The 14,043-nt window shown below is 32.2% G+C and overlaps 1 protein-coding gene across 3 annotated transcripts in view; it reads left to right on the top strand.

The window, feature by feature from the left end:
- KMT2E (lysine methyltransferase 2E (inactive)) overlaps nt 1-14,043 on the top strand; it is an 81,918-nt gene that overhangs the window by 15,298 nt on the left and 52,577 nt on the right. For all 3 annotated transcript variants that reach the window (XM_051961700.1, XM_051961699.1, XM_051961701.1), the window contains exon 2: nt 3,847-4,031. In XM_051961700.1, the coding sequence (XP_051817660.1) occupies nt 3,961-4,031 (71 nt within the window). In that variant the 5' untranslated portion in view covers nt 3,847-3,960. The remainder of the gene's footprint in view (nt 1-3,846; nt 4,032-14,043) is intronic.

Genomic DNA, 14,043 nt, shown 5'->3' with positions numbered 1-14,043 from the left:
AGATAATGCTATTTAAAAGATTGTCATTACTTTTATTAATGGCACTATCTTTTGAGCTGGTTTTTCATTGATTTACATTCTCAGAACTTTTTTTCACATTTATTCATTGGTACTGTTTTCGTTTATTCTCACCTTTCCTCTTCCATTCTTTCTTCCTGTGTTCTTTTTCCTTGTCAGTCTGTTGCTGTATTTTCTGGTCTTTCCAAATAATTTAAATTCTTTCTCTAATTCCTTTATTGCCAGTTAGTATAATGTAATAGAAAAAGCTCTAGACTTGAAGTCAGATGATTTGGAAATGATTTCTATCTTTGCCATTTGTTAGAAGTATAACAATGGTCCTTAGTGGGCTACAATTTTTTTTTTAATTACTTGCTCTCTGACTCACAATTACTAAAGAAAAAAAAAAGCTCTTTGTAAACTTTATGTTCTGTATTGACGTGAACTAGTATCTTCTCTATTATTTTTCTCTTTTATTCCACTGTATTAAATTGTTCTTATGACTTTAGGTATTTTTTTCATATTATGTCTTTGTTTCAAAAAATTCATTTTTCTCTGACCTCCCCATTCTCAAATTTTTCTTGAATATCCAACTTTGCTTATTACTTGTTTGACATTGTTTAGTTTTCATTTCTGTAAGGGTTGGTAGACATTTAATAATCACCTGCAGTTTTTGTCAGAAAGTATTTGGCTACATTTAGGTTTTTGTCTTGTAATTGTGTCAGTAGTTCAAATTTATGTCCTTTGGGGGGAAAATAGCTCAATGCCTTGTGTTCACTTGGTTTCTAGGTCTATTCTGGATAACAGGTTTTGTGAAGATTTTTATTCTTTCTTGGACCTCAGAATTACCACCCATCTCATGGTATTTCCTTTTACATTATTTCTTTGATGAATAAATATTATTTATTCTTCTCACGGTATTTGCTGACTTGTGATTAACAGTGATTATTATTTTTAAAATCAAGATATAAGCTACTTTGGGAACAATTGTTTGGTTTCTTGTCACCTCTTTCTCCTACCCCTTCTGCTAGTGAGTGTCTTAACTTCTTCTGACAGTTCTTTTACATCTTTTCTCCTCACTACTCATTGGCTTGGCTTGTCAATTTTTACTTTTTTAGAAGACAGAGTGACAAGACAAATGTGGATGTTAAGCAGGCTATGTTTCCGGGATGTATTTGGATACAGTGACCTACTTGGTATTTCTTGAATTAAATTGATAAAGAAAGCCAAGTAAGTCTGGATCCCACTTCCTCTCCATTTGAACAAACTAGAGGTTTTACTTCTTCAAGAAGTTTTGAAGTTTTAATCATCAAAGTAGTTTTTGGATAAAAGTGACTAATGTGTGGACTGTGATGATTGTTGTATTTTAGACATTTAAACTCATTTGATTAGGGTACACTGCCTTTAAAGTTCCTTGTCAAATGCACTAATTACCTCTCATTCTAAAACCACATTATACTCTTATCCTTGTCTAAATATGTTCTGTTGTCATAAGATCTAAGTAAAAAAGGTGGTTGGAGTAGGGCATATTTAGGTTTCATGACCAAAAAAAATTCAAACATGTATATTTGAGTGATTAAAATGTACCCAGTACTAGTAAGCACTTAATACTTGCTAATTTGATAAGTCTTTCATATTCTAATTGTATACAGACACACTAGTATGACATAGGAAATGTGTAGTTATTTAAACAAGGTATATTCTTCAAGCAATAAAGCTTTAAATTTTTGGTTTCTGCTTCTGATAAACATTTATAAGCTTGATAAATGTGTAAAATGACCTTTGTCTCTATCTTTTAGATGATTTATTAACCTTAAAAAAATCTACTTCAGCAACTTCCAACAGAGGAAGGTTTGTTTTGTTAGATTTTACCTACTAGAACCAAAACTATCTGAGTGCTGTAAGTGAATAAACGAAAAAAATTGAATGGTATATACTTACAATTTATTTTGCATGATCTTTATCTTATAGAAAATTTTAATTTTATCTAAAAGTCTTAGCAATATAAATGCTAATGAAGAATGTAGGATAATTTTCATAATGTCTAAGTCTACTTTTGTACTTGGCAATTTTGAAGAAATGTTTTTAAGTATAATCTGTCATAACATAATCTAGAAACTTGGGACATTGCTTATGAAATTAGAAGAATTTTAGTTCCATATCCATGGCTATACTTTAAGTGGGTTTTAATATAGAAACCCTTGGACTACAAAGTTTGAAAGTAACCAAGACCTTTCTTCCCCTGGTGAATTCAGACCCATAGTGATGCCTAATTATTACATTTTTCATGCTTATTCCATGTGGCATCATTCTTCTCATTTTGCTTCAAATTTCTAATGGATATAAAGCCTGTTATCTGGAACATAGATCGGTTTTCATAAATTTCAGGAATAACATAGTAAAGACATAAACTATTATTATAAATTATAGGCATACTGTTTTTCATATCAATCTGTAGATTTATCTAAAATTATACTCCTAAGACAGAATGCAGTCAGTTCTCAATTACAGCAGAAGAAATTGTGGGTGGACCTCTTGGTAATCAGTTGGTTGTACAAAGAATTATGTACTAGTATCTTAATGTAAAGTAAACTATGTAGATAGACTATTTGGTATAGAGAACAGAAGGCTGGCCTCAGAGTCAGAAAAAGCTGAATTATGATTTTGGGCTAGTCATTTTCACCTTTCAGTTTCCATAGGCAGTTCTTTAAGGCTACAAGTTGGAGAATATGTGCTTAGTTGTGTTGATAAGAGGGTATTTATTCCTTGTGGATTTTAAATATTGCTGTATTAGTTTATTCTGTACATGAAGGGTAGGATCATAAGATAAATGGATTTAGAACTAGAAGGGCCTTTTTGCCCCTTCATTTTACAGGATGATTAAGTGACTTGTCCAGGATCATATGGGTCATGAATGATTAGCAGAGACCAGATATTAACCCTTGTCTTTAGATCCTAGAAATTTCGATTTCAGTTGTACCACAATAACTTGAATGTTTTATTAGTGTTCTTGGTCAACATGTTACCATGGATTAGGTGCAGGTCACATCATATCTATTGTACATTTTGTTGTGGTTGAGTTGTTTTCAACTCCTTTGTGACCCCATTTGGAGTTTTCTTGGCAAAGCTATTGAAGTGACTTGCCATTTCCTTCTCCAGCTTATTTTACAGATGAGAGCAAACAAGATTAAATGACTTGCCTAGGGTCACACAGCTACAAAGTCTCTGAGACCAAATTTGAAGTCAGGAAGATAAATTGAACTGCCTCCAAAGCTTAACACTATATCCCCTATGCCACCTAACTGCCCTCTTGGATATTTAATTTGTTATTCTAATGAGGAAAAAGTTTGATTACAAGCTATAATGTTATCGAAACAGTGTTAAAACAGGGTTATGGCATGTGACTTTCAAAATGAAATCTTCCTTTAAGGCACCATTTTATCCCATGATTATTTTACCTTTCATGTTGTACTAAATGTTCCATTTTTTTTTAAAGAAAATGGCCTAGAAATATATTTCCTGTTAGAGATTCCAGTCTCTTAGACTGAGTACTTGATTGTTGAAAAAGAAGTAGATAAGCTAAAGTAAGAATTTATGCAGAAATAACTGTGGCAAGTAATAACTGATGCTGAGTATTACATAAAAATTTTTATTTTAAATGATATGAAGTCTGTAAAGAATTTTGTTAACCTTAAAGCATTTAGTAATGTTTTAATGTGCATGTTCTGTAAACCTTGAAGCGTCAGCCATTACCCTGTTATAAGTTATATATACCATACCTATTACATAAAATGTATGAAAGTATTTCTGAAGCTTTTTTTGTTCCTTTTTTTTTTTTTTTTTAAACAGGGTTTGTGGATGCACTTAGATGTTTGCAATGAGCACTGTGGCTGGCATGCCCCAGTGTTTTGGATACCAATGCATAGGACTCCGTAGTAATCGAATTTATCAGAAACGAACGTCATGAGCATAGTGATCCCATTGGGGGTTGATACAGCAGAAACTTCATATTTGGAAATGGCTGCAGGCTCAGAGTAAGTATTATTGTAACCAAATTTAGAGCTATCCAAAAGTGGAATGGGTTGCTCTGGGAGGTAGGGGTTTTCTCCCACTTGAGGTTTTCAGGTAACATTAGGGTGACCATTTGTTGGATGTTGTAAAGGGCATTCTTCTTCAGATACAGTTTGAACTAGATTACCTCTGAGGTCCCTTCCAACTCTGGTATTCTGTGATCTTTAGGGGCTAGAGGGTAGGAAGCATTGGAACTACTTAATTTTAGTCAAATAGCCAATGTTTAAATGAAATATTTTTTTCTCACACTTGTCCTGCAGACATTCACTGCAGAAATACATATCTTTAAATCAGCTATTTTTTGAACTATAATTAATATTAATTACAAACTTGAGTGGAAATATTTTATTTTCATAGCTCTAAATGTCTTTTGCTATGCTAAATTGCTATCATTTGAAAACATTTTTAAGCCAATCCTTATAGGTAAAATAAAATAGTGGTTAGCTCAGCATCCTCAGAGCTAAGGAGACCTGGGTTCAAGTCCTATTTTTTTTTTTAACCAATTATGTGATCTTTTAACCATTTAGCATCCCAGGTAACGCTGTAAAAAAGGATCGGTAACTTCTTTATGTCATGTATCCCTTTGGTAGTTATAAAAATATTTTTTAAAAAATTCAAAGACTCAAAGTTAAGAATCCCACAGGTAAGATTATCAGTGTCATTAATCTTCACTGATCTAGCAAGTGTCCATATCCAGATAAAGTCACAGGTCTGAAATGGGGAGAGGAGCCACTTACATTCAAGTTGTAAAAGTAATATGCTGTAAAATTTTGGCTTAGTTTTACCTATCTTGATACTTTTTTTCTAAAAACATTAAACAATTCATTAAAAATGAGACATTGTTTTTGTACTATTGATTGAAGAAAATTTTTATATAAATCCACTGCTTTTAGGAATTTTCAAATACTTGTGTCCTAAGACTGTCTCGGTGGATTTATTTTTATTTTATTCATATATACATAAACACATACAAATACATGCCATTATGTTACTGAAGAACCATCCATCTCCTCAGTCTTTGAAATAAGATCATGAAAAAGGCAAAATAAATGTCTGCCTTTTGTAATAATGTTACTAGTAACTTGAAAGTAAAGATTAATACTTTTAAAGAACAGAAAAGTATTATTAAAAGCTGAAGACTGTAAGAGAAGGATACAATGTTCTTATTCCTTAATAAGTGTCTATTTAGTTTAAAATGAAATCCTTTTTTCAAAAATTTAAGTTTATGTTCATAGAATTTTTGGGGTTGTGGGGATAAAAAAAATTTTGGAGTCAAACTCAAGATTCATTAAGTACAACCACTTCATTTTACGGATGATAAAACTGAGGCTTAGAGAGGTTAATTACCCAAAGTTACACAGATTGTAACTAGAATCTTAAAATTATGAACAGAGAATTAATTTTATGGTACCAGAACCTTTGCTGTAAAGAAGATATTAAGTTAGTTGCTATTGACCCTATAGCAGTACTGTGTAATCTAGAGGTGATTTTACCTTCTTCTTTTTTCCATTAAAAAAGATCCAAAGATGCTATTTATGCAGTGATTTATGTAGCCTTCAACACAGCTACTTATCTAAGTATATATTCTGCTTCTATATTGAGGACAGATTCTTAAGTTTGCATTTAAGGTATTTGTTAAATTTATGAAAGGTAACTTGGACATAGCCTTTGGAAGGTCCCAGTGTTCTATAAATAGTGTGGATATTCTCCACTTTGAAGACTGTTCTACAGATGACAATCCAACTACATAATGAAGAAAATTAAGTAATACTACCAAAAACCTTATTTGCTTAATAAGATAATTAGCATGGACTCTATTCAAAATTAATCTCCCCTAAAATTGGAGAGTTTTTTTAAGTCTTAAGAACTGTGGATTCTGCACAAAATCAGTTGTGTAGGTTCCATATATGATAGGCTCTGTAAAACTAATAGAAAGTGTAGAACATCATTGGACTTGGACTCAAAATCCCTGGATTAGTTCTGTTTTTTATGTATGACTGTGGACAAGTTACTTAGCTTCTTCAAGCCTTGGTTTCCTCAGCTGTAAAGTGAAAGAAATAATTGCAATGTCTACCTGTTTCACAAGGTTGATAAGATCAGTTAAGATAATTTTTGTGAAAATAATGAAGAGCCATACAAATCTTAAGATTATTAACTGTACTTTTAAAAGGGAATCTCTACTATGTGAAAGGGAATATAATTATTTGCTTGTCTGTTAATAAGCAAATTTTTAATATGTTAGGTTTTTATATGGCAGTCAGTAGATAAATTGTTCAGTTTATGAAGATTCACAATATGATTTGCCTTTATTAGAAAATATCTATAAAGCAAATTTCTTTCCTCCTCCCTTCTCCCCACTTATAGATGCCTCTGTTATTCAAGTATTTATTTTCCTAGACTTGACCTCTAAAGTAGGTGTTACAATGAAGAATCATAGAATTGCTAGATAAAGGCCATCAGTAAATTTTTGCTCTCTTCTGAACAAAAACCTAAAAAATCTTTTAAACTGTTTAGAGTCAAAATTTTAAAACTTTAAAATTATATAATATATAATTTCTTTTAAAAATGCAAAAGCAGAAACCTATCTAAAGTGCTTTTACCACTCAAAAAGTATATGGAGTTTTCACAAAGTATTTTCAGAACCAATATATGTATTTTCTAGTGTACAATTTAAATGTACTGTAATGGTATTAATCTGGTAAGATAATGTGACTGATCCTAAAGCTAACTACTTTATGCCATCATTAGAAATTATTCAGTTTTGAAATTTACATTTCTGATATTTGCTCACTGTGAAAAAAATTATTTACTAAAATAATTTCTCATCTGCAATGGCCTACTGAATTTACCCACTTTGCACTTAGTCATAATCTTAAATCTCAAACACCAACTGTTGAAACTTTCTCTTTGCCATCTTTTGCATTTACTCTTTTATGTACCCTCATTTTATTAGTCAACTAGACTCCACTTTTGTCATTCCCTGCACAGCCCTCAGAGCCAATCATCAAAGTTCTCTTGATTTCCCCTCACCTTTTCTAATCACCTTCCTAGTCTTTCTGACATCTACCATTCTTGGCTAGGTTTTTATTACATCATGCCTGGACCTGGATCATAATGCCCTTCAACAAGGCTTTTCTATTTCTAGTCTGTCTTTAATAGTCTCTGCATTTTGCTATCTGATTTATAAAACACCATTCCCTGGCTTAGAACCTTTAAGAGCTTTCCATAAAGGCATAGAGAATCAAATATAAATTCTTAACCTGATAATTAGGACCTGACCCAATCTAGTTCCATCCTAATTATCCAACACTTCTCTACATCACTTGACTCACTAATTATAACTCTGATCCTGGAACATGTATTTTTTTGTTGTCTAGTATATGGATCATTCCCAGGACCTTGATTCCTTTGACTCTTTTGCTGTGCTTTTTTTTAATCCCTCAAGGCATACCTCTTATAAGTGATCTTTTTCTCTCCTATGTTTGGTCTTTGCCAATCCTTTGGCATTGATCATGGTTTAAAAAAAATTTTTTTTAATGGATCAGACTTTTGATTCAATTGACATAGAAAACTCTTGGTGAAGAAACTCTTTTTAACCAGCTTGGTATCTGTTCTGAAATTTATACTTTTAGAGAGTTATCTGAAGGTACAAGGGTATTAAGTGACTTGTCCAGAATCAACAGGTAGTACATGTCAGAGACAGATTTTGAATCCAATTCTTCTGGACTTCATGGCCATCTCTAATCACTATTTACTACCCACATATTTATCTGTCCTGATTCCTCAACTAAAATTAATAGGTCTCTGAGTCTCCTGACAACTTGTTTGCATCCCTGTCATTGCATTGGTGTTCGATAAATATTTATCGATCATGTGATGATCACAGAATATTATTTAAGGAAGTAAGTTGTTAGATACTTTTATTCCAATATGTAGATTAAATTATTAAGCAGTCATACAGATCAGATAGAATTTATAATTCAGATTTCAGTAAAAGTCTTTTTCCTAGTATGTTATGAATTAGTGTGACATGTTTTTGAGCAGTATTGACTGTCCTGCATCTGAGTAGAAGCAGGGCTGAAATTAGTTAATTGGTAATAGAACAGCTAAACGTCCTGCTCCTTATTATAATTCTTTCTCTAAGATAAGGTCCTTGCAGTTATAGTTTAATATTTAGATATAAATTGTTTCCATAAAAATAATAGTTTTTTATTTTAATTAGAATAGTGTCCCTATACAATAGATTTAATAACTTAAAATTGCACTAAGATTTTAGGTCACTCTGAGTAACAACCAGTCCTAAATAAATTCTTTGCAGCATAAGCAGAGATAAAATTATTTTTGCTGTGTTTTTGGCATCAGGTGGTAGTTGCCTTCTTCTCTGATACCCTATCTACTTCAGGTAACCTAACCACTTAAATATAAAATAGATGAAAATGCCAAATGATCTAGCCAAACTTAAAATTAAAATAGGAAAAGGAGATGATGTTAGAATGTCTATAATATGTCTTTCTGCCTGATTCAAAGCATTTTTCGTTTATTGATTTATAGAGAAAAATCATTCTCATCATATTCATACCTTGTAAACCTGAAATACTTCTAGTAGTTTAATCTTTTGCTCTTCATTGTAAAGGCCACAAGATGATGTAGTGAGATGGAGTGCTACTCTTGTAATCAAAACCTGCCTCAGACACAAATTGTGTTATCCTGAGTAACTCACTTAATTTCAATCAGCCTCTGTTTTCCTTTTTTGTAAAAAGAAAATAACACCTCATAAGCCTGTTGTGAGGATCAAATGAGATAATGTAAAAGTGCTTTGCAAATCTTAAAGTGCTAAAAAAAAGTTTTTATTATTATTGTTAGTATTAGCTTTATAGAAATTATACCTGTATTCTAGAAATTGTTTTGTCTAATGATTTGAACAGATACAGAAATTCAAACAAGCGAGTGCATATGGCATTCTCAAAGTAGAAGCCATATGTTGTGGTAAGAGCAATAGACTAGGAATCAGTCAACTTCCTCGCTATGTGACATTAATATTTTTATATCTCTAGGCTTGCTTCTTTATCTTTAAAATGAGAAATACTAATATCTGTCCTGTCTGCCTCATGGGGTTTATTTAAGGCTAAAGTAAGATAGTTTATTGGAAAGTGTTCTTTAAAGTCTGAAGCTCTAAAAAAAATAGTTTTTGGCATATATAAATGCTTACTTTTATAAAAAAAAACCAGAAATATGATAATGTTTTCATTACAGTGGAATTATACATTTTAATAATGAAATAGAGGGTGTTTTTTTTCTCACCTAAAATATCTGTTTAGTAACGCCTTTGAAATAGTTAATTCTGCATTGAGCCTAAAATATATTTTCCCTATGTCCCTTTCCCTCTAATTTTAGGCTGTAATTTTATATTCTAAGATTGGAAGTGAGAGGCAGCGTGGCATAGTGGATAGAGAGCTGGCCTCCGAGTCAGGAAGACCTGGGTTCAAGTCCCGCCTCTGACACATACTGGCTGTGTGGCAAGTCATTTAACCTCTCAGTGCCCCAGGCAACTCTCTAAGACTGTAAGTTGCAGAGAAGGTGCTGATTTGAAATTGGTAGATGAAATTCCTCATTGAAAGTGTCCAACACATATGAAATCATAGGTCCAGTCAGAAAAAGAAAAAACAATTGGAAATTTACCTTTATTTGTTTTAAAATCTGTGTGTTTTTGCAGACTTAATATGTGGTGTGATATAAAGAATACTGGAACTACTTAGAAACCTGAGTTATGACTATGGTACCATTATTATCATTACTACTATTGCTACACCATTACCATTACTAACTATCTGTGACCTTGGGCAAGTCACTTAACCTTTATGAACCTATATTTCTTTATCTTTTCTTAAAGACTGGTAGTAAGTTTAAGATCCCTTTGTCATTAAAAATTTTATGATTCTTTGATACATTTTTACAATTTATTTTCTTCATTGGTGTTTAACTTTGTTAAAATCACTGGGGCCATCTACTGACAGAATTTGGTAGAGCTGCTGGAGATTATGAAGTAAATTTAAAATGACTTTGATTTATGCCATAGGATACTGAAAAGATTTGTGTAAATTTTAGGAATATTTTCCATTCACTTTGAAAAATGCTTTTCAAATCTCATTGATAATTCAGTTGTTATGGAACTTATCATCTTAGCCTTATCTCTCTGCCCCCTAAGTTTAACTCTACTAGTTAACTATTTAGATGTTCTAAGATACCACCTTTTAGAATCCTTATTTCTCAGTGTGAAATGATACTGTGTTTTATGTTTTGATATTAGTTTAGCTTTTTTTTAACTGAGATATATCCATATACTTTAAATTGCCAACATTTTCATTAAGATAATAGTCCTGGGCTTTGCCCCTTACTACCTTTGTGATGGTAGACATGTCATTTAAGCTCAATCAGATATTTGTTTCTTCATCTGTAAAATAAAATCTTGAACTATATGATCTTTTCTAGCTCTTACTTTGTTATTCTATGACAGCTAAATTATTTTTAAACACCCTTTTCCCCAAAGATGCTTTAATAGTTAAACTCCAGTGAACCAAAATCTGTATTTATAATGTGCTAAGAATTCTATTTTTCTTCAGTTCTGTTCTTCCCCTGCCCAGTACACATACACACATACACACACACACACACGTGCGCGTGTAAATAATTTATCTTTTCAGTTCTTATTTATCCAAATGACATGACAGCAGACTTAGCACTGTGTTCTTCTAGCCACTGGACATTCATACATAAAAGACATTAGGAAGGCTTCAAACAATGGTGTTAACTGATATATAAGACCACTTCAGTTCTGATTTGATTAAATATGCCATTTAACCACTTGTAAACCACGATTTATAAAAACCAATCCTGTTGTAATTTAGCTACAACAAACTTAACACTCCCCAGTACAATTTATGCAGCATTTTAATATTTAGTCTTTTTTATTGTTAGTGGTAAAAGAGAGTTCAACAAATGGAAGACTTCTTAGTATTAAGATTTTGTGGATTTAATTTATACCTTTGTCAGTTTAGAATAAGCCAGAAAAAATACAGAGTTTTAGGGAAAGGTTCACTCTACTTGATGCAGGATATATTCTATAGAAAAATATAATTTCTGACTTAATGTCATTAGTGTGTTATTTATACTGCTACTTAACTAGATATGATAATAAGGGTGGGATGGACAATAGAGATTTAAATGATAAGCTCTGTGAATCTGAGTATGTGCAGTAAATTTCTCTAGTAACTGAGTTTTTACTTTCCTTTTTCTCCTCCCTTTTTGTCTATGTCACTCTTTTTTCCTAAACTTTTTTGTCTATGTCACTCTTTTTTCCTAAATGTTAGGTAGAGGAATAATTCTGTTATTAATTCCTGAAGGAAATTTCTTACATCTTTAATTTTTTGTTTCCAGCCCTTTCATTTCATTCATTCATCATTTGTGGATATAAGCACTTGAAATTCCTACTTTATGAAGTTTAAGTTCTTAAAATTGCCTTGTAGATAAAGAAAGTCTTGTTTCTGGGGTAAGAATGAAATGGAAATTATTTAAAGAGAAGATCAAAAATATCTTGGATGATAATTTCCTATTATATTTAGTATTTTCAGTTCTGTGGCCAAAACCTACATAAATAAGATAAATAATCCTTAGTTCTGCCTTATCACATGGATTTTGTTTTCTTATCAAAAAATAGCTTAAAGAAGTGGAATGGGGTTCTACACTGATACTGCTGTATTTCTGTAGTTCAGGCTTAAATTACTTCAGCTTCTTCCTGCTTTCTCAAAGGCAGGGTTTGATTGTTTTGAGTTTGTTTTTTCGTTTTGTTTTGTTTTTGGACAAACCCACTCAACTCTTGAGTTTTTCTAGGAAATAGTTTGAGAACCTTCTTTTGAATTTAAATCACCTAAACTTGGGAGCCCAGGCTCTAAAATAAAGTATTCTCCTGCTTTCCCTACCCCCTCCTTTTTTTGTCTTTTCTAGAAAGTAACATAAAATTTAGCTCCTAAATTGAAAGGAAATTTGAATCTTGGTTCAAAGTGTAAGTAGAACTAAGTAAATAATCAGTTAAAATACTGATTACCATTTGGCTGTAATAGATTGGGGGAATCAGTCCGGGGTAAGTCAGTTGGGGTTAAGTAACTTCCCTAGGATCACACAGCTAGGAATTATTAAATGTCTAAAGTTGGGTTTGAACTCAGATTGACCTGACTGTAGGGCACTGCGATATCTAGGTGCCCCATGTAATTGATTTTTAAAAGAATTTGTATTTATTTTAGGAAATGACAAAGAAGCTATTTTAGGCTTTCCTATATTCTTTATTGCAATTATGTATTTTGTAATTGGAATGGGGGAGAGGGAAAGTGTTAAAAGAATAAGAGAGACCAGTAATGCTTAAATTAATAGTGGATTTTGTATTATTTTTTAAATATAGTATATTGTAACTTAGATTGAAATGTCATTTCACCTTAAATGCAGTATAGCAAGACACTAACTACAAGGGAAGGAGGGAATTGGCATGTAATCATAACCTTAGATGTTATGAGCTTCAAGGGAAGAGAAGTGGGAAGTTGGGATTGGTGGGGGGAGAGCAGAGTTAATTTTCCTTCATAAAAAAAATTCCTCAAAGCTAACACACAAGCTCCGCTAAACTCTGTTGACTCCCCTTAATCCATGTTTGTACTAATAGTGCTTATGACTGCCAAAAGTTACACATGTCTATTTGGCAGTTTTATTCTGACTGATTTCCCATTACTAATGTCATTAATAGGGAAAGTAGACAGGAATTATATAGGTGTAGAGTGTTTTAGTTTCCATTTAAAAAAAAAAAAAAAAAAAAAACAGGAAGAACGGACATAGCCAGAATCAAGTCTATTCCAAGTGATTTTACAGGTATCAGGTGAGGATTAGGGTTTTTTGGTACTATTAACCTCTGCAGATTAGCTGTGCTTTAAGATAGCCTGCAGCATGTATAGAATAAGCTCTCAGAACAGGTTCTAGGTCCTTGGAGTCACTTCTGACTTCACTTGCTTCTTTCCTATGGAAATACACAACTAAACATTTGGCCCCTTGATTCAAAATTGGGGGGAGAAGGGGTGAAGTTTAAACTCAATTATAGAACATATATAGGGCAGGATGAAAATCCCACAATAAAGATAAGATCTCTCACTTAAACATTAATTCTTAGGGGAATAAAGTTAAATTAATTATTTAATTTCTGCTCCATTAAAATATTGATTCTTGAGTTACTGAGTTTAGAAATTATAAGCATCCTTTTAAAGTTGGTCACATAATTACTAACAATTTCCCCTTTCCCCTTCATGGCAAGGTTATAAAGTGATATGTAACTGTCCAGATACATAAAATAACACAGTGAAAAGATCATACTGGGAGTAGAGAGACCTGGATTAAAATCTTAGACACTTGCTAACTGTGGAATTATGGGCAAGTCACTTGACACAAGCCTCAGTTTACTTAGCTATAAAGCAGGGATATTCAAGGTTGTTGTAAGAAAATAAACACTTTGAAAAACTTAATATACTCTATAAATGTCTCAGTATTATTTAATAGTGTTATTGTTGTTAATTACAATAATTTTATTGATATATTTACAAAGATCTCAAGGTTCCCCTGGTATCTCCTTACATAATTTTTCCCCTAGAGAAGGAAATATGAAGCAACACCAGTCTGCTATCCGAACTTATCGACCTTGACTCCCAACAAGGAATTCCCAGAGGTGGGCAACAAGAAACCTAAGTAACACCTTTTGCGAAGTTTGCTTAAGACCTTTTTATATTACATAAACTTAGGCAAAATTAGAAGATGGCCTAGCTTTCATAGCTTCCATTGTGTTAAGAATGACCCAGACTTATTCACTTGTAATGATAGGATATTGTTTGAGAATATGAAAATTCTTGATATTTGAATGCTTATCATGTACATGTGGGTCATTGTGCT

This window comes from Antechinus flavipes, chromosome 5, assembly GCF_016432865.1.
Source record: "Antechinus flavipes isolate AdamAnt ecotype Samford, QLD, Australia chromosome 5, AdamAnt_v2, whole genome shotgun sequence".
Classification (NCBI taxonomy): Eukaryota; Metazoa; Chordata; class Mammalia; order Dasyuromorphia; family Dasyuridae; genus Antechinus; species Antechinus flavipes.
This window is presented reverse-complemented; position numbering and strand designations above follow the sequence as displayed.